Consider the following 21,379-nt stretch of genomic DNA (forward strand, 5'->3'; position numbering starts at 1 on the left):
TAGCAGAGTTAAAGATGCTAGGATTTGCATTGGGTGTGACGAGGATGGATAGGATTAGAAATGAGTATATTAGAGGGTTGGCTCAGGTTGGATAGTTGGGAGACAAAGTCAGAGAGGCGAGAGTGCGTTGGTTTGGACATGTGCAGAGGAGAGATGCTGAGTATATTGGGAGAAGGATGCTAAGCATAGAGCTGCCAGGCAAGAGGAAAAGGGGAAGGTTTATGGATGTGGTGAGAGAGGACATGCAGGTGATGGGTATGACAGAGCAAGATGTAGAGGACAGGAAGATATGGAAGAGGATGATCTGCTGTGGCAACCCCAACGGGAGCAGCCGAAAGAGGAAGAAGTACGTCTGCAGCCATACCACATGTTAGTTCAAAAAATCTTCCTACCACCAAACAGAGTACAGGTATTTTTAAATTTCACACAAAAATATGCTAGACTGACATATCTTATTTATCCATCCATCCATTATCCAACCCGCTATATACTAACTACAGGGTCATGGGGGTCTGCTGGAGCCAATCCCAGCCAACACAGGGTGCTAGGCAGGAAACAAACCCCGGGCAGGGCACCAGCCCACCACAGCATATCTTATTTAATTTTTGCAAACTCTAACTAGTCTTATATAGTGTAATCCTGCAATAGATGAGGGTATTACACTTAAATATTTAAGTTAAGTCATCAGGTCAACTGCACCAATAGAATGGGCAAAACATGTCCATTTCATAAGCTTTGGTGTTTTTCAATAATCCACACCCTTTTCTAAACTTAACAGTTCTCTGTATTCAGTAACTGCAATATTGTGCAAGCCACATTGATAAGGAAGGTTTGAAGCTGTACGGGATTATTTCTGTAATCCTATAATTAATTAAACCATACAGATACTGTACTCACAAATGGTGCTCATCCTTAGTGAGGAAATTTAAAATAATCACAGCTGGCCAGTGCCTTTAAACTGCAATAAAGGGCCTTAATGACTCTTGGCCAATGTGGAGTTTGTAGGTTTGGATTTTTTTTCTCCCTAAATAATGAAAACCATCATTTAAAAACTGCATTTTGTGTTTACTTGTGTTATATTTGACTAATGGTTAAATGTGTTTGATGATCAGAAACATTTTGTGTGACAAACATGCAAAAGAATAAGAAATCAGGAAGGGGGCAAATAGTTTTTCACACCACTGTATATATATATATAGTACATCTACATATGCAAACACATACACATTTCACTTTAACTCATACATTCACATACACATACTGAATATACATATGCACAAAAACACACAATACAGTCACATTTATCTCACACTATAACTACTTACTGTAGCCATAGGAAGATTTTCTTTTTCAAGTTGCTTTTCTAAGGCATGCATCTTATTTTCCAAAAACCTACTTTTAATTTTTAAACGTTCCAGAGCAGAATCTCTAGTGAGATCGCATGTTTCCCTAAATAACAAACAGAAAAAGAAATCAAAGAAAGAACTAACAACAAACAATATTTTCACAAGTATGGATAATTTTGATTGCCAAGCCTCATTGGTGATGTTGCTGGTCACAGTTACAGCTTAAGTACTTTAGTGAGCTGACTATTATTTATGTATTCATTTATTTAATAAATATGATGAAAAGAACATTTTACAAGACCTTATGGTGGACGTTTTCCAAATAAATGCCTATGCATTAGCTGAGATGCAGACAATAAGTATGCTTAACAATTATTCTGTTCCAGTGGAACAAACTTCAAGGTGAGTATATAGTACATATCATTCTGCTGATTACTAATTCTATCAGATTGTTTATTATATATATATATATATATATATATATATATATATATATATATATATATACTGTGCATAAAGCCATTTAGTTGGTCATACTTTGGGGATACTTCATCTGCATAATAATTGATGACATAAAAATCAATACTAAGACTGCTCAGCAGAACAGCTGATAGAATGGCTGTACTGCTGCCTTCCACGTGTATTACGTATATCAATAAAGTGCTCTCCAATATCAATTCAACTGCTAAACAGAGACTTAAAGTAATTTTTTCCAAACTAAACCTGAATTGGTAAGGAGCCTTTAAACTATGTTCTCTTATAATTTCAGGTTACAAATGCATTGGTTTACAAATGCTTTAAATTGATGTGAATCAATATATACTATGCACAGTACATAATTATATAGCATTATAATATAATACTCATTTTTTAACTGCAAAATACTTGCAAGCAGCATTGGAGAAGAGCAGTGCAACTTGACAAAACATGAAGAATTACTTTTACAACAAGTTAGTGAGATTGCATTTCAAGTTTTTTTCACAATTGAAACATCAACCCACTGAGCTCTACAGAGCTGAATTTAAAAAATCTTCAGATTTTTTTGTTATGTTGAACTGAAACCATTTTATTTTAAAATATATAACAACAGAAAGGTACTGGATTTAATTTCTTTCTGATTTTATTTACTTGCATAAAAGTCAGATGATCAGAAAAAGCAATTGTCTGGAACATCATACATGTTTTAGTTATATGCACAGTGCCTATAAAAGGTCACTCCTTTGGAAGTTTTCACATTTTATTGTTATGTAACAATTATTGTGAGTTTTATATCTGTAGCTAATTTAGACTACTTCGCAGTGATCTGTTTTCACTTTCACATTAAGAGTGTTTTTCTGCTGTTCAGTGTCAAAAAAGACATATTGAATCTAATGTGATTTAATGTTGTACGCTGCCATAATGAAATTCGAAGACTTCCATGGGTGTGAATACTTTTTATGTGAACTGTGTTATATATACATTTTTATTATTCTTGAAAAAGCTTGATACTATCTTTCATTGTCAAAATGCATATAGTTAGGCTGACTAAATTTTCTCAACCAATGCACCTATCATCAAGTCAAGTGGCTTTATTGTCGTACCATACATACACTGTATTGCAGCATACAGTGGCACGAAATAACATTCTCCAGGACTGCAGCGCAACATATATAAGGTTTAAGGTTTCTTTATTTAGTCATGTTTACACAAGAAAACATGAAATTTGCCTTCACAGTTGCATCTAATAACAGACAGAATGAAATAAAACAGACAATAATAATTATTCTTTGCTTTTATATAGCGCTTTTCTCACTACTCAAAGCAATTGCAGGTTAAGGGCCTTGCTCAAGGGTCCAACAGAGCAGAGTCCCTATTGGCATTTACGGGATTCGAACCGGCAACCTTCCAGTTGCCAGTGCAAATCTCTAGCCTCAGAGCCACCACTCCGCCTGTTAAACAGAAACAAATTTGTATAGAACAAATACAAATAGAGACAAATAGAAACAAGAAAGGTTAAGGTAAGGCAGTTAGATAAAACATATTTACACCAAAAAAAAGTTACAGGATATATATCAAAACCTTAATCATTATCTCTGATATTTCTTATTGAAAAGTCGTATGGCACTAGGAAGAAAGGAGTTTCTGGAGTGATTTGTGTGGGTTTTCAAAGCGACTATCCTTCCTGATTTACTGAACTTTAGTTCTACATGTAATGGATGTCTGTCATCAGCTGAGATGATTTCCAGTTTCTTTAACATTGCCCTCTGACACACACTAGTCAAATCATCTAAATCAGCCCCAATACCTTTAGCTGCATACATCGTAATCTGCTGGAGCTTTTTTGAGTTTTGGTTTGCCAGACTATTAAACCAGGCAATGAAAATGAAAGTGATCACAGACTGGATCATACTGCGATAGAAGGACAACATGAGGTCCTTGTCTACTTTAAATAGTTTGAGTTTATGGAGGAGAAATAAGCACTGGTTGCATTTAGAAAATATTTTTTTTGTATTTGTATTCCAGTTAAGATTGTTATCTAGGTAAGTTCCTAAGTATTTATATTCAGTCACTATTTCTACCTCCTCTCCTAGAACTACAATAGGTGAACATACAGATTTCTGTCTCTTAAAATCAAATATCATTTCTTTGGTCTTTTTTACATTCAGAGTGAGAGAGTTTTTATTGCACCAGTTTACCATACAGTCCACTTGATTTAGATAATGGCTTTCATCCTCCCCAGATATGCGTCCTATGAGCATGGTATATATATATATATATATATATATATATATATATATATATATATATATATATATATATATATATATATATATATATATATATAAAAACACAGGAAAAGTACAAGCCAGGTAAAGAACTATACTATAAATAGATAATAAATAATAGATAAGTGAAAAAATAGTAGTAGTTAGAAATAGATAAAAATAATAACAACAACTAATAATAAAAAAACAATAGTAACAAGTGTAACAAATTATACTGCATATAAATAAGCTATTTGGAGTAGATGTGAGAGAAGGAGGGCCCTCTTTCTCTGTAATCTTTACATTTTTTATCTTTTTTTTAAATATCTGTGGTAACTATCAGGAGGTACTCATGTATTCACAAGTAAAATTTCAGAAACAAATTAATTTACTTTACTACGTATATATTTACTTTATAAATTTTTCTTCATATTTTATATGCTACTAGGGGGCTCTGCCCCCTGCTCGCTTCGCTCGCCCACCTCCAGGTTTGGTTTACCAGATATACAATTTAAAGATATTGTTATTTTCATAGGAATTGTTACATATGTATTATTTTCACTTTTACCTTAAAACTGTAGTAAAAATAATATTTAGAATTAACTTTTCTTCAAGACAGCGCATTGAATTTTGATTCCGTGTTTGGACATACATTCTGACAACACAGCGTGTAACTGCCTGTGAGTGAATATCATTTCTTTCTCACTAATAAATAAAATTACTTTTTCGAATGTTTGTCCATGCTCTTTCTTCTTCGTTTTGTCATTGACGTGTCATCTAGAACGTATAAAATTATTGTCCTGATAAAATTTATAAGAGCTGAGAGTGCAGGAAATGTGTCTGACAAAAGCATTCACACGACTAAGAGTTGAGAGTGCAGGAACTGTGTCTGACAAAAGCATTCACATGACTGAGTTTAGATGACTGTGGTCTTGTTTGAAAGTAGTTGTAAGTGGGGCGTGACTTGAAAGAATCTCATGTTAAAAGTCTCTGTCTCACGGGACTTCATACCGCAACAACGTTTTTGAAATCTTTTAATTCTCGCTGGCAACACGAATTAAGACGATCTAAAAGTCTCCGACTTAAAAGTTTAAATGTGAACAATATATTCAATGTCTTTTCACTGTTCTATTATTTCACCGAGTAATAATTTCAGTTTGTTTGCCCTAATGCGATCTTTCCTATCCTTTTTTTGAGACTTTCGAATTTTCATCCTTCCATTATCTCTAACCTGCTCTGCATGTGAACTGCACCAACATTTTTGAATTCTTTACGACGTTCTTGTTTGTCATCTACTTTTTGTCCTTTATATCTGGCCCCAGGCATGGTTAAATCTCTTTCTCGCGGGATGTATAAGTGTCTCTCCGAGAAAATCACGTCTCGTCTCCTTCCAAGATTTTGTTTTATAATAGAGAGATAGAACTTGTTTACTGTTCATAGTATACTTTACCTCCTCTTTGACTGTTGTCATACTTCTAAATTTCAGAATAAATATTGTGGGGTAGGCTTTTCACATTTACCAATTACCTTTTGGTTCTTCTAATTTCTTTTTAGGGACATTTGCATATAATGCGTGAAGCACCTATTTCTGCCTGCCTGCCTGCCTCTTTGTCTGTCCATTCTTCTGTCCACATACAACATCTTGGCTCCCCAGTGGACCAATTTCATTGAAATGTGGCACACTTATCCTTATCCTTCAAGGAAAATTGTTGAGACAGTATCTCAAACAGATCGCCCTGTACAAAGATTTGAAATCTCAGAATCTGCCATTGAAAAGCTCTGGTGAATCCGCCAACTTGACAGTCTTAAAAAGAGAAACATTCTGTGCCACTTAAACTAAAAATTAGTTTAGTGGTTCAATTTTACCTTGATGGTGGTTAAACTAACGTTTATATTTTGCATATTTCCCTGTTTTTCACCTCTATAGACACTACTGATGACAAACAGATCCCCAATAAAAGTTAATGAAACACCAGCAGACTGTGCATTAGTAGAAAGTAACTTACATATTTTGTAGCTCTGTACATAAACAATCGCGAGATGCTTCAATACTGTACATAGCTAAAAACCATAGACTTAAAAATTAGAATGAAGGTGATAAGATAAGATATAGATGAAGAAGTATTATCTGTGTAGATTTTTAATTTCCAATTAGGACACAACTTAGTGAGAAAATTCCAAAAAGCAAATAGACTACAACTGGTGGCTATTCACACAAATCATAAAATTCAATAAAGTATAAACAAGTGACAAAAATATCAAATGGCCATAACCTCTATTGGACTGATCCCCCAAGAATAGCTTGGGCTCATTGATGACAATGTAACTGTTAACAGAATTAAATATGTTTGCCGACTCCACATTAGAATTAGCATTCTAATTTCTAACATGATTTTACTGACACTGAGATGATACAATATACTACATATATTATAATATACTGAGTAACCTTGACCAGCAATTCACCATGAATCAAGAGTCAACATTTTGATATGATACTAAGGAGTTCATCAAAGTCCTATGCAGTACCTTAAGATTTATTGTACTGTTTGTACTAATATTTTACAATAAAAGCCAAGAATAAATTCTGTTTACTTCATATTAATGATTTCATTCTCCAGTTCAGAAATCCTCTCTTTTAGCTCTTCTGTCTTCTTTTCACATTCTGTAGGACAGGTATCTGTTACTTGAAAGACAGCTGCTCCCCGTGCATGAACTTTCTTCAGCAAGCCTGTCTTTTCCTTTTCCAGCCTAGACAAGTAAATTACATAAATAAAACACCTGTTAAAAGTGGGTACTTCAAACTGTATTTTTTCATTAAATGGCAAACCTCTTCTCTTGTAGTACCTGTTAATCACAAATCTTCTTAAGATGTGCAGGCAGGCATGCATGCCCATTCTTCACACTACATTATTTTTGTGCTGGTCAAAAAATAACTTTCACTTTATATACATCCAATGTAGACTTGTAAGAATAATAGGAATGCACTTTAAAATTATATTCAGTGCCACCTGGCAACAATTAACAATTTGGAAGGAGTAGTAATTGGCAAGGTTTTATGGATTCTCAATAGTGTGTGTTAGGCAATAACCACACTTTTGCTGTAATGGAAAGTATGGGAAAAATTATTGCAGGAATACCATGGGAGAAAAAGTAAGGCATGTGATTTGCATCACAGAAGTGGGTAGTGAAAAAATTGCATTTCATTTAAATATACTGTACACTGAGCTTAACTTTGCATGGTCTGGAAGAAGGAGGACTGCTTGTAGGTGCATTGTTATCTATATTATGGATTTCATTTTTTCAGAGTACTTACATTTATACATTACAGACAGAACTTTCCAATTAAATAAGTGTGCAATTTGCACATAGTTCTTTACACTTGCCTGAAAAACAGCTAATGTAATGCATGTGTTTAAAAAATGATTACAGAATAATAATACATAAAGTACATGCTTGTGCGCTTCATGAAAACATGGGCTGAAATCAATGGATGGCAATGACTGATTATCATCACAGCCTCACCAAGTTGTAACATAAGTCAGGATGGGCTATTACTTGAATGTATCCACAGAACAGTTGATCAATAAAAAAAGAATAGTAACAAGAGTAGAGAATTAGTTGAAAAAAAAAAAAAACAGACATGAGGTAAGCCCAAAGTGCAATAAAATTAGCAATACAAATTAGTGCTGGGCGGTATACCGATTCATACCGAAAACCGTTTTTTATTTTTTTTATGATATGGATTTTTCTAAAACCGCAACACCGGTTTAAATTGCCTAAACGACGTTCGGAATGTGGCGCAGCGGGAAACTGTTCAAGTGGGGACCTTTTTCACTGCTACACCGCTAAGCACAGATTTGTTGCAGTAGGGCTCTTTTTCACTGCTACACCACCAAATAGTGGGCGGTAGCATAGGTATGCCGCACGGTGAAAATGGACAGAGAGCATTCCGAAACTGAACTAAAAGTAAACTTGAACATGATGAACAGAAGAACTTTTGCCGAAAAAAAGAAGTCACGTCCGTCGCCTGGAGATACTTTAGTTTTAAAAGGTCAGATGTGTAAATACTGTTTCTATACTACTGGATAATACTGCAAGCCAAGTTGTACTTGTTTTATTTGTTTTCAATACAGTGTAATGTACCTGGGTATTGTGTAACAGTGTGACGACATGTTGACTTTATTCTCAACATATCCACTTTAATCTTGACGCTTATGACGAGAATAAAGTCGACATGTTGACTTTATAGACGTCAGATAGAGACAGCATGCATGCAATAAAGATAGCCCGCTCAGAAGAACATGGATTGAATTCTGTGTTCGTGTCTCCGACCAGCAGATCACAAACCCAACATTTACACAATATTTAAGTTAAACCTGTGCGATAGCTATTCATATATCCAGTTTTTTGGAGCCTCAACACACCTGCCATAAAGTTCTCTACACTGAACATACACCAGGGGACCCCTTACTGCGAGGGAGCAGCACTACCGCCTCACTACCGTGCATGTGTAATACCTGCTTTAATGCATTTCATCATGAAAATGATATCAAGTATTTATCTTAGCATTCTAAATTTTCAGAAAGCAGGAATATCATGAAGTGAATGGATTCTGTATGGTCATCGCTGTCTTCTCTTAGTGCGGAGGAAGTCAGTTTAAGAAGCGTAGTGATTAACCACTGGGTCGGGGAACGTAACATAAAGCATTTAATGTGCTGCATTAATTTATGACGGGGTAAATTAAGTAATTGATTAAACATTGATTTTAGGAAGTTTAGTTTACGACATTCTACTTTAATTATGAAGTAAACTATGAGAATAAAGTGGAAATGTCGACTTTAATCTTGACATAAACGGCGAGAATAAAGTGGAAATGTTGACTTTGTTCTCGACATATAGTTTGTTTTTTTCTTCCCAGTATAGCTTAGCTTGAAGCAAGGTCCATATTAATGCAGTTTGCCTAAATGATGGTTCAGTTGGTAAAGATATCATCACCAAGTTGCACTTGTTTTATTTTATTTTAATTTGGTGAATACTGTGTAATGTACCTGGGCTTGAAGTCTTGAAGTAATAGTGCAACTATCAGTAATAATACTATTATTTATTTTATTGTTATTATTTATTAGTTTAATTATTATGCAGTTTAATGATGATAAAGTTGTTTAAAAAGTCACTTTAATGTGTCAGTGGACAGAGATTGTTAACATTAACAGAAAGTGTAGTTGGTTTACAAAAAATATTTACTATTTATTCCTTTTCTAAGACATATTCGGTGTAATACAATTTTTGACAAGCACTTCTGGATATTTTACTAAGTCTAAATGCCTCTTTGTATGGTTGAAAATATGTTGTCAAAATTATAGTTTGTTTTTGCAAAATTTGTTCAATAAAAAGGTTCTATATTTTGACTGCATCTGTCATGCAATGTGATACCTTCTCCATTAGTGCCACCCCCTTGAAAACTATCACTTTATGGGGCAATGCAAACCTGTATTAATACTTGTGTGCACATTAAAATGTTTTTTTTTTGTACAATGTACAATACTCTTGACAGTGGAATAGGTTATTCTTAGCCAGTAATTGCAGTGGAAAATGTGGTTAACATCCACTCATGCATGGGGAAAAAAATACCGTCGAATACCGTGAAACTGGGATAATTTAGAAAAATACCGTGATATAGAATTTTGGTCATACCGCCCACCCCTAATACAAATGTGAATCATGTACTTATAAATCATTGTCACAATGTTGCACATAAGCCCAGATACTACAGAGGAAATATTTGTCTTATATAAGAGGTTACTAAAGATTCAGTACCATAATGTTGAAATTTTCTCTATATATTACCGTTAGTTGATACAAATAACATTACTTACACTATATAGTCAAAATTTTGTAGACACCTGTCCGTCACACCTATATGAGCTTGTTAGGACATCTTATTCACAATGGCCATTAACATGGATTTGGCCCCTCTTGTCAGCTATAGCTGCATCAATTTTTTGGGGAAGACTTCCCATAATATTTCGGTATGTCTATGTGAGAATTTGAGCCGTTTCAGCCAAAAGATCATATATAAGGTCTGGCTGGTTCTGATATTGACAAGAAGACCTGACACACAATCGATATTCCAGTTCATCTCAAAGTTGCTAAATAGCCTCTGTGCAGGTTACTTCAATTCTTCCACATAACCATGTTTTTATGGACCCAGCTTTGTGAACAGGGGCACAGTCATGCTGGAACAGAAAAGGGCCTTCCCCAAACTGTTTCCACAAAGTTGAAAGCACAAAATTGTCTAAATATTTCTTGCAAAGCTGTAGAATTACTACAAGGTGTGATCAAAAAATACCATGAATGTTTTAAAAAAGAAACATTATTGCGGTAGAAGATTTACAACTACTAGTCACCCTCAAAATACTCTCCTCCACTTCGAATGCACTTATCCCAATGCTCCTGCCACTTTGCGAAGCAGTTCTGGAAGTTTTCTTTCGAGAGTGTCTTTAGTTGGGCTGTTGTTGCTGCCTGGATGCCCTCAATGGATTGAAATCATTTGCCTTTCATGGTCATTTTCAATTTAGGGAACAGCCAGAAGTCGCAACATGCCAAATCCGGCAAATAAGGTGGATGCAGACACAGCGTAATGTTTTTATTTGACAGAAATTGTCATAGTAGAAGGGATGTGTGACAAGGTGTGTTGTCATGATGAAGAATGAAACCGTTACAACATTTTCTTCGGTTATTGATGTTGAAGGACGTCCTGATCTTTTCTCATCTTCAACCGAGTCAGATCCATTACAAAATCGATCAAACCACTTGTAAACAGTCTTAATTGTCAGTGCAGTGTCACCATAAACCAATTTTAACATCTGATGGGTTTCCTGAGCTTTTTGCAATTTGAAACAAAATTTCATGTTAATGCGTTGCTCGATATCCATTATTAACGACAAACTTGAAAAACACACTTGAACTCAACAGTGGCTTACAAATGACTGACAATATCAAACCAAGCTGAAACTTGTCACAAACTAGGCTCTAGGATAGACATGTCAGAACCTGCATTGAATTGTTTTGCATTGCTCTTGGATGGTGCTCTGCATCCACATTCACCATATTTTTTGATCACACCTCGTAGTACCCTTCACTGGAACCAAGGGGTCTAGCTCAAACCCTGAAAATCAGCCCCAGGCTATTATCCCTCCTCAATTAAAATATACAGTAGGTACTATGCAGTCCAGATGACAGAGTACTCCAGGCATTAGACAAACCCAGATTCATACATCAGAGTTCCAGTTTAGTGAAATGTGATTCATCAATCCAGAGAACGTTTCCACTGTTCCAGAATCCAATGGTGGTGTGCTTTACACCACCACTTTACTCCATTCTAGGTGACACTTTACATTAGAGTTTGGGTGGGTGTTGTGTGATCCAACAGATGAATGAAAAATTTTACATGCTATGTGCTTCTGCTTTCGCCAGCCAGTCTCTGTGACTTTGTGTGTTCTACCAGTTTGTGGTTGAGCTGTTGTGGCTCCTAGACACTTACTTTTCACAATAATAGAACTTACAATTGACTAGGGCAGATCTAGAAGAGCACATACTTTGTAGCAAATCTGGCATCCATGGCCAAGCTCTTCAGTATGACCCATTTTACGGCCAATGTTTGTGAAAGGAGACTGAATGACTATATGCTTGATTGTATGGAGCCGTTAACAATGAGTGCAGCTGAAACACCTGAACTCAATAATTTGGTGGACTAGCCACATGCATTTGTCCATATAATGTATGTATAAAACCCCACACATGCCATTAACATTAGAAGCATTAGTTAATTGTTTCCTTTAAATTAAAACAATTGATAGGAAAAAAAACCCTTGCCTTTAAACACTTAGCAAATGGAATTGTAAAAATAATAGTGCAGTTCTGCCACACTGGATCAGCTATTTTCAACCGGTGTGCCATGGCACACTTTAATTAATGACGTCTATAAAGAAATACGATGAAAAAAGCCTATGACACAAATTTTATACCATATTATATGATTTATATATCAGTTTAATAATATATATATATATATATATATATATATATATATATATATATATATATATATATATATATAGGTGTGTGTGAAATATAAAGCAGTAAATGTATAATTTCAGGCATTTATAACCAGTTTACATGTCTCAACTTGTTAAAAATTTGTATACTAAAAATTATTTTGTATAATGAATTTATATGAACATTTACTTCAATAATATACACATTATGTTTATGTTGCCTGTGCATCGTGCTGAGTAATTATTCCAATGAACATGTCTTATTGTCAAGCACATCTAGTATCACTATTTATCCCCCACTACACCACAGCTGAATTTGAGCATGCATATACACGTATAATAATAATAATTCTTTACATTTATATAGTGCTTTTCTTACTACTCAAAGCACTTTGCAAAAAGCAGGCAGGGAGGACAAATCCGTGATTGCCTTACTGAGAAGCAGCAGCATTACCACTGTGCCACCTGCTCATAATACAAATAAAGGCATCTGATAATTTTTAATATTATTTTTTTTATTAAAAAGTATCATAAATAAATAGTTTCAAAAATATTTTTAAAGAGCCACTTTGTTATTTTTTCAGATCGGCAAAAAGTATATTTTTTGGTGTGCCGCAGAATTTTAGTAATTGTTTATGTGTGCCATGAGATGAAAAAGGTTGAACATTGCTGCATTAGACTCTATTTCATATCTTTACTTCATCTATTCACTCTTTCACTTTTTAACCTGATTATTCTAATACAGTAATACAGGTTTTCAGGAAACCAGGAGGATATCATAATAGCAATAGACATAAAGTGTCTAAAGACATAAGTGTTTAACATCATGTCAGGAAAATGGAGAGAATCATAATGGAGTATCAAAGAATAGCTGATACTATAGTGATTAGCTATGGGCACTTTACGAGGAGTAAAATAAGAGAAAAGTTTGGGAATACAGTACTGGGCTTCCAGAATGTTGACTGTTGAAATATATCATTATTGCATCCAATGGTCCAAAGGGAAGCCAATTCATTTAGACTAGGAGAAATTTAAGGAGTGTTTCATCACAGAGGATGAAACATGTATACATTACTATTGAGCCCAAACAACAACTGAAACAATGGAGGAGGAGGAGGAGGTTAGGAGCACATGCTGATACAGTGTATTGCTGCACCCACCACATGACAAACCAGCTCAGGTTCCCAGATTAGGGCCCCAGTGTGGCCATGCTACGGGTGACATCTCAGCACCACACTAGTTCAAATGGAATGAATCAAAGGAGGCATGATAATTCTAATAAACCAAAGAAACTCACGTTCAAAGCTAGTGCAAGTAAGATCACTGCAAATTTTATGATGTTGGTGTAGTCAATATTAATTATATGCCTGAAAAGGAAAGGCATACATAACTGATCAAGTGGTTGGCTTTGCTGTTTTACACCAGTCAGTCATGGGTTACAAAGAGTTTCAGTGAAACTGTGGATTCAAAGGGATGCCATACCCATTCAATTCTTCAGACCTGCACTGAGTGACTATTCCTTGTTCCCCAATATAAAAAGCTACATCCATAGGAGGGGTTACATCAAAGCTGCGAAAGAATGTTTAAAAAAAGCAAATTAATATATTTTATCTAAGTGGGATAGAAAAGTGTTGTACATGTTAAAATAAGTGTATGGGGGTGGGGGTGGGGATTATGTTCAAAATTTTAAATTGACTGAATTTACTGGTGTTTATTTTAATATGTCGGTCTCCAAATAGTATGGTCATCCCTTGTGTTGGGGCTCTGCTAAGTTGCAGAGATTGAAAATGCAAACCAGAAAACTAAACCTAAAAACAAGCTGGGATCAGACAGATTTTCCATTTAAGAAATTTCATTTTAAAAATGAAACACTTCTGAATACTCATTGTTAACTTCACCTTGAACATTCATCTTTCGTAGTACAAAGCTGCTTTTTTAGACATTCCACCTGCTTCTCTTTGCTTCTCAGCTTGTTTCTCACAATTTCAATTTTAGCTTGCCATTTTTTGCCCTCTTCCCATCGAATTACTTCCTCTTTCGGTGCCTGAAAGACAGTTTATTAGAATTAGATCTCGTAAACAAACAAGATAAACAATATCTATAATAAACTATTTTTGTACAACAGTGTAACTATTATATTATAAATTACAACCATTCAAATGCAGAATGAGATTAAAAAAATCTTGGGAAGGAGACTAGGAAGACGAGACGTGATCTTCTCTGAAGACAATTTGATGTCCCGCGAGAGACACTTTAACGTCACGTGAGACACGGACATCTAACCTAGCAGTTGTTAGAATGCTTTTGGTGGACACACTTCATGTGCTTCCAGAACTTAAAACAACGACAAGCGACAAGCAGAACACGCAGCTCGCCAGCAGCAGCAGCAAGCCAGCAGATGATCTGACTTCTGCTCCTTAGCGTGCGTTAAGCTCCTCAGCCATACCCATCAACACCCCCCCCCCCCCACCTTCACAATACGAGCAGCAGAGATGCGAAGTAGCAAAAGGACAGCTGCCGTACAGGCTTTTAATCAATGCACAGTGCGACAAGCAGAACATGCAGCTCACCAGCAGCAGCAACAAATTGACAGCAGCTGATTCAACGGCATCTCCTTAGCGTGCGTTCAACCGCCCCCCTTCACAACGTGAGCAATGTTATACGTCCTGCGAGAAAGAGATTTAACCACACCCGGGGCTGGAAATAAAGGACAAGTATTGTTTTTACAAAAGTTTTAAAGTAAAAGTGAAAATAATGCATTTGTAACAATTCCCATAAAAATAACAATCTCTTTAAATTGTATATCCAGTAAACCAAACCCGGGGGTGGGCGAGCGAAGCAATACTATAATGGATTGTATAATCTAGTGTAAATTTACTTTTTCATTAATATTTTTTGGGGTTCTGAATGATGTTTAGAAAATGGCTTTACTAAATAGATCATTTAGACTACTGACTAAAATGTTGACATTTTGACAAACAGAGTTTTCAAGCTTTTAGATTTTGATGCAAACAATTTAGAAACAAACGAAAAGTTTATAATAAAGTACTGCATAACACTGAGCATCTCCCAATTCCTTGTGAGGTACAAAAGAAATGTAATGTCCTGTTAAGCGATATGATCATTCCTCTAGTGCGAGAGGAGTCTAAGAGTGGGGCATTCATGATGCAAGCTTGGGAGTCGTTTTTCAAATTGGCACAAAATCACAAGAACGGCATTAAGGGTTTTAATGCTGTACCCTTAAAGCATGAACTACATTCCTCACCTAATTAATCTAAGTGCAAAATTGGCTCTCAATGACTTTTTGACAACCAATGTTGATAACACATCCAAATGGGAGAAGACCGAATTGCAGACCTATTGACACAATCAATATTAGCAGGAGAGGAAATATTGAGGATGCAGCAAAAACAGTTTAAATGTACCTGGGTAATCTCTAACACTGGACAGATGCCTAAAAACAGACTTTTAACGTAGAGAAGTACAAAGTTTTATATGAAATTAAAAGAAACACAAATGTACCCTATAGGAGGACAGAAGTAAAAATTTTAAAGGCCTTATATTGAAGAAAGGTGCACAATAAATTAAAACACTGTAAAGAAATCTTGACTTACAGTACGTAATCTGCCCAAATCAATTTAAAGAGCATTATTACATCTTGCCTGAAGAAGGGGCCTGAGTTGCTTCGAAAGCTTGCATATTGTAATCTTTTTAGTTAGCCAATAAAAGGTGTCATTTTGCTTGACTTCTCATTACATTCATAATGGCTAACACGGTACAACACCCTAGTACTAAGGACATTAAAATAAACTGTAGAAACTGTCCTGGTCATTAGACCTCAAAAAAGACACAAGTAGCTACAGAGAACAGCAACAAGACACATCCCTGGATCAAAGGACACACTCTATCAAGCGTAAGGAAACGATTAGTAGTGAAAATAGTGTGCAGGAACACATAAGGAAGTTTAAGAATACACATATTCAATAACTATTCAAGATGAAAAATACCTTGTCAGCAGAGTGAAGTGGATACATGGTGGCTTTTAAAGTCTAGCTGAATTAAATTTTGGGAAAACTGGGAATTTGTTAAACAAATCAGATTGATGAACTGAGCAGTGTCCCCTAGTTTGATTTCACCCCTAATTTATTTTTAATTTTACATTCAAGAGTTAATGTTAGTAAAAAAAATACTATTTTCTGTTTTGGTTATCATCTGCTTAAACTATAAACACAATATCAACCATTAGTCCTGTACAGACAGTAGAACTTTACAGACCCTTACTAGACTTGATATTATTTTGGCAGAATTAAGCGGATGGGACTGACGAGTTTTGCTGGGCTGAATGGCCATTTTTGGTCAAGACTGTTCTAAAGTTTGCAGCTCATAGCTGCTCACTTACTCACCGTATCTTCTTTCACTGCTTTTTTAACCACATGCACCGATGTGCATTTGCTTGCCAGTTCAGCTTCTAAAGTCCTCACTTTTTTCTGCAGCTGCTCCAAAGCATGCAGTTTTCTTCTGGTATCGGACTGTACCTGAAAAAACCAATGACACGAAATACAATAAATTTCATTAAGTCCAGGACAACCAGTTTGTTCTTGGTTTACTCTGGGATAGACAAAGATGCATTATGAAAGCAAGCAGGGTAAAATGCAGCATTTACATACATTTCTAGACAGAACATGACTATTTAAAATTAAAAGTATCTATCAGATTTTGTGATTGTAGGAGGAGTTGGTGGAAGGTCATAGGGTGAATGCTCCTGACATGATAAATCTGACAACTGAGCTGTGGCCAGATATGAAGGTAATGAACAAAAGTAACAGAAGACTGCAGAAAATTTGAATGATCTGTGCAAGGAATTATAGAATGAGGGAATACTTATATGATTGTGTCAAGGTAAAGCCAAGAAAAAAACTTAAGAAATGGGAGGTAATGTAGATAGTAAAACAAGCAACAAAATCAACAAAATACAGAATAAAATGAAAGTATTAGAAGCTCAACTTGAGTATTTAAAATATATACTTATGACCCACATAGAATAATTGGATCAAATATGAACGCTGCTAGTGAAAAAGTAACTACTTCAGAAGTGCAAAACACTCCATAAAAAAATTTAAAGTCTGATGATAAATAAAGAAGGAAAATATTAGACTTGTGGGCCTATTGGAAACAACAGAATCCAGTAATCCAGTGAAATTCTTTTCAGAATTCAATATAAAATCCTTGGAAATTACATCAAAGTAAACCACAGAAGTTAAAAATGTATATTTACCTTCCTAGAAATTTGCTCCTAAGATTCTTTATGGTTAGATTTGACAAACTCCTGAATAAAGAAACATGCTGCTTCACATTAGAGAGAATAGGAAGATTTTGTTTTACACAATCAACTCTATGTAATTCCATATTTTTTGGCTAGAAAGAGGATAGCATTTTGACTTTAAACAGTTGCCTGTGAAATGTGAACATTAAATAAAGGGTTTTGATCCCAGCAAGGCTCAAAGTAATTGTGAATGGTCGCTACCATATCTATAACTGCCCAGAGGAAACTAGTGAAAGTAAAAAGAATAACTCTACAATTTTTAAAACATAGTTTGGTATACCAAATCTTGAATCAGAACAAACTGCAAGTGGGATGTTAGAAGTCTGTTGTTAGACACTAAACTCTAAAAAGGGAATGCAAGGAAAAAAAACAGTAGTCTGAGTTTTTCTTGTAATACTTAATTTGATTAATATAAATGTTTTCTTCTTCTCATACTTCACCTGTTTTGGGGAAAAGAATTGCATGTACCGTATATATACGTATGAGTATATGTATATTAATATACCGTATATCAAAACAGAGCCAAAGATGCCATGGCATGCCATGGTAATTAACTCAACTGTACAACATGTTTGACACCACTGTACAATGGAATGGACACACATTTTTAGACTCCTTGTAGGACTATCCAGATAAATGACAGATCAAGGTTGTGTGTGCTCTTATATGAAGGCTTATTTTGCTTCACTGAAAGAATCCTAATCCACCCTCTCTAACTCAGTGGGATAATGATGTTCTATATTACCTCAAATTGGAAAATATCACATTTTATTTATGGGGATCTGTTCAGATTTTTTCAGAAATTGCCAAAATCTCATTATTGTAATTGCACTATAAGCATGTCAAGCCTCTGCAAAAATTTTCTTTTTTATTTACTATGAAGAACCATGTTAAATAGATGTCTCTGGCCATACAGAGCACTCTGAGTTGGGTGGAGGTTGACTGCTGTATTGTGCTTTATGGATTGTATATTGTGTTCTTTAAATAAAAGGATATTATTTTTAGTTTATTAATTCCTTGCCTAGGTATAGTACCAAAACCTTAGGTACAGTAGTGTTAAAAGAACAGTGAACGTTACAATAAAGCAAAGTGAGAGTTACAATAAATAACATGATTTACTCTGCATTAGTACAGCAATCTATTCCTAATTCTGAATACACATAGTAAAAACTCTAAAGTGTAATCTTCACCTGTGTGTTGTAACTGAGCTTCTTAATCTTCTCCTTTAACTCTTCATTTTGTTTGAGTAAATCTGTTCTTTCAGCATCCGCTTTTCTTAAATACTTCTGAGTTTTCTGCAGCTCTATGTTTATGCCATCCATCTGTGATTTTAATGTGATTTCTTCATTTTTACTTGTTTCCAGGTTCTCTCTCTCAGTATGTAGCTGTTCTTGTAGGTTATCCATGCATAACTAGTAATATAAAATTAGATAAATAACAGATATAAAGATAATTAAAGTTTAGCATTAGAATGTCAGTGTTATTCATTTGAAGAGTGTTTTTCTTTAAATTGTGTGAGCTTCAGAGCTGCTTTGTCTTGGTTTGTGTATATACTTCATACAGTATATTTAAATTTGAAACTGGTAAAAATGGAAGCTGCGGCATGACAAAGGTATTATCTGATTTCTACCAAGTTTGTACCTTGGTAAATAACTAAAGTTTCAACTTAGAACGGGTGTGGATTGACAACAGACATGGAAATATCTAGACTCTCTCTGACTGATGTGTTCAAGAAGACATACAGTTAGGTCCATAAATATTTGGACAGAGACAACTTTTTTCTAATTTTGGTTCTGTACATTACCACAATGACTTTTAAATGAAACAACTCAGATGCAGTTGAAGTGCAGACTTTCAGCTTTAATTCAGTGGGGTGAACAAAACGATTGCATAAAAATGTGAGGAACTAAAGCATTTTTTTAACACAATCCCATCATTTCAGGGGCTCAAAAGTAATTGGACAAATTAAATAACTGGAAATAAAATGTTCATTTCTAATACTTGGTTGAAAACCCTTTGCTGGCAATGACAGCCTGAAGTCTTGAACTCATGAACATCATCAGATGCTGGGTTTCCTCCTTTTTAATGCTCTGCCAGGCCTTTACTGCAGCGGCTTTCAATTGGTGTTTGTTTGTGGGCCTTTCTGTCTGAAGTTTAGTCTTCAACAAGTGAAATGCATGCTCAATTGGGTTAAGATCAGGTGACTGACTTGGCCATTCAAGAATTTTCCACTTCTTTGCTTTAATAAACTCCTGGGTTGCTTTGGCTGTACGTTTTGGGTCATTGTCCATCTGTATCATGAAACGCCGCCCAATCAATTTGACTGCATTTAGCTGGATTTGAGCAGACAGCATGTCTCTGAACACCTCAGAATTCATTCGGCTGCTTTGTCCTGTGTCACATCATCAATAAACACTAGTGTCCCAGTGCCACTGGCAGCCATGCACGCCCAAGCCATCACACTGCCCCCACCGTGTTTTACAGATGATGTGGTATGCTTTGGATAATGAGCTGTTCCACGCCTTCTCCATACTTTTTTCTTGCCTTCATTCTGGTAGAGGTTGATCTTGGTTTCATCTGTCCAAAGAATTTTTTTCCAGAACTGTGCTGGCTTTTTTAGATGTTCTTTAGCAAAGTCCAATCTAGCCTGTCTATTCCTGAGGCTTATGAGTGGCTAGCACCTTGCAGTGCACCCTCTGTATTTATTTTCATGCAGTCTTCTCTTTATGGTAGACTTGGATATCGATATGCCTACCCCCTGGAGAGTGTTGTTCACTTGGTTGGGTGTTGTGAAGGGGTTTCTCTTCACCATGGAAATGATTCTGCGATCATCCACCACTGTTGTCTTCTGTGGACGTCCAGGTCTTTTTGCGTTGTTGAGTTCACCAGTGCTTGCTTTTTTCTCAGGTTGTACCAAACTGTATATTTTGCCACTCGTAATATTGTAGCAATTTCTCGGATGGGTTTTTTATGTTTTTGCAGCTTAAGGATGGCTTCTTTCACCTGCATGGAGAGCTCCATGTTGTCTGTTCACAGCAAAATCTTCCACATGCAAGCACCACACCTCAAATCAACTCCAGGCCTTTTATCTGCTTAATTGATAATTACATAACGATGGACTTGCCCACACCTGCCCATGAAATAGCCTTTGAGTCAATTGTCCAATTACTTTTGAGCCCCTGAAATGAAGGGATTGTGTTAAAAAAATGCTTTAGTTGCCTCACATTTTTATGCAATCGTTTTGTTCACCCCACTGAATTAAAGCTGAAAGTCTGCACTTCAACTGCATCTGAGTTGTTTCATTTAGATTTATTGTGGTAATGTACAGAACCAAAATTAGAAAAAAAGTTGTCTCTGTCCAAATATTCATGGACCTAACTGTATGGCAGAAAAAAAGATATTAATAATATATAATACTAACAGTCCCCCATGTCTCCACCAGCATAGTAGTGAAACAGGACAGTGAAGAGGGCCTTGTTCAGCTCCCTACTTCCCTTCGGCCCGCAGCCTCCGTCTTGGATTAGCATGAATATATCGCTTCTGCAAGCGAACTATGATTCATAGAGCAATGAGAGATGTTGCAAAATCAACCTGAATATTCAAGCAAATTATACAAAAAAACCCGATCTAAATCCGTTAAGTAGTTGTCTTGTTCGCTAGCTAAACAGAGGTAAGGTATACACCCCGAGGCTGGCGCGTGAGTGAGAAGGGTCCTGCCCCCCTCCCCTCGGCCCGCTGCATGTCCCTTGGATTTGTGCAAATAAATCGGTACCGCAAGCGAACTATGATACATAGATCTAAATCCGTTCAGTAGCTCTCTTGTGAAAAGCGGACAAACATACATACAGACAGACAGACATTGGATTTTATATAGAGAGAGATTACGTGACCTAATTAAAAATAATC

General features: G+C 35.7%; 2 protein-coding genes across 2 annotated transcripts in view; one reads left to right on the plus strand and one right to left on the minus strand.

Annotated features, from left to right (window-relative positions):
• The window catches only part of LOC127526080 (uncharacterized), a 135,020-nt gene that overhangs the window by 81,691 nt on the left and 31,950 nt on the right, over positions 1-21,379 (plus strand). The gene's annotated exons all lie outside the window — the stretch shown is intronic.
• Positions 1-21,379, minus strand: part of LOC127528970 (centrosomal protein of 290 kDa-like) — a 40,795-nt gene that overhangs the window by 10,734 nt on the left and 8,682 nt on the right. Inside the window, exons 4-9 of the mRNA XM_051930978.1 lie at positions 18,664-18,885; positions 16,554-16,685; positions 14,049-14,194; positions 13,633-13,719; positions 6,686-6,841; positions 1,326-1,449 (exon numbers count right to left, since the gene is read on the minus strand). Of these exons, the coding sequence (XP_051786938.1) occupies positions 1,326-1,449; positions 6,686-6,841; positions 13,633-13,719; positions 14,049-14,194; positions 16,554-16,685; positions 18,664-18,885 (867 nt within the window). The remainder of the gene's footprint in view (positions 1-1,325; positions 1,450-6,685; positions 6,842-13,632; positions 13,720-14,048; positions 14,195-16,553; positions 16,686-18,663; positions 18,886-21,379) is intronic.

The sequence above is a fragment of the Erpetoichthys calabaricus genome, chromosome 1 (genome assembly GCF_900747795.2).
Source record: "Erpetoichthys calabaricus chromosome 1, fErpCal1.3, whole genome shotgun sequence".
NCBI classification, from domain to species: Eukaryota; Metazoa; Chordata; class Cladistia; order Polypteriformes; family Polypteridae; genus Erpetoichthys; species Erpetoichthys calabaricus.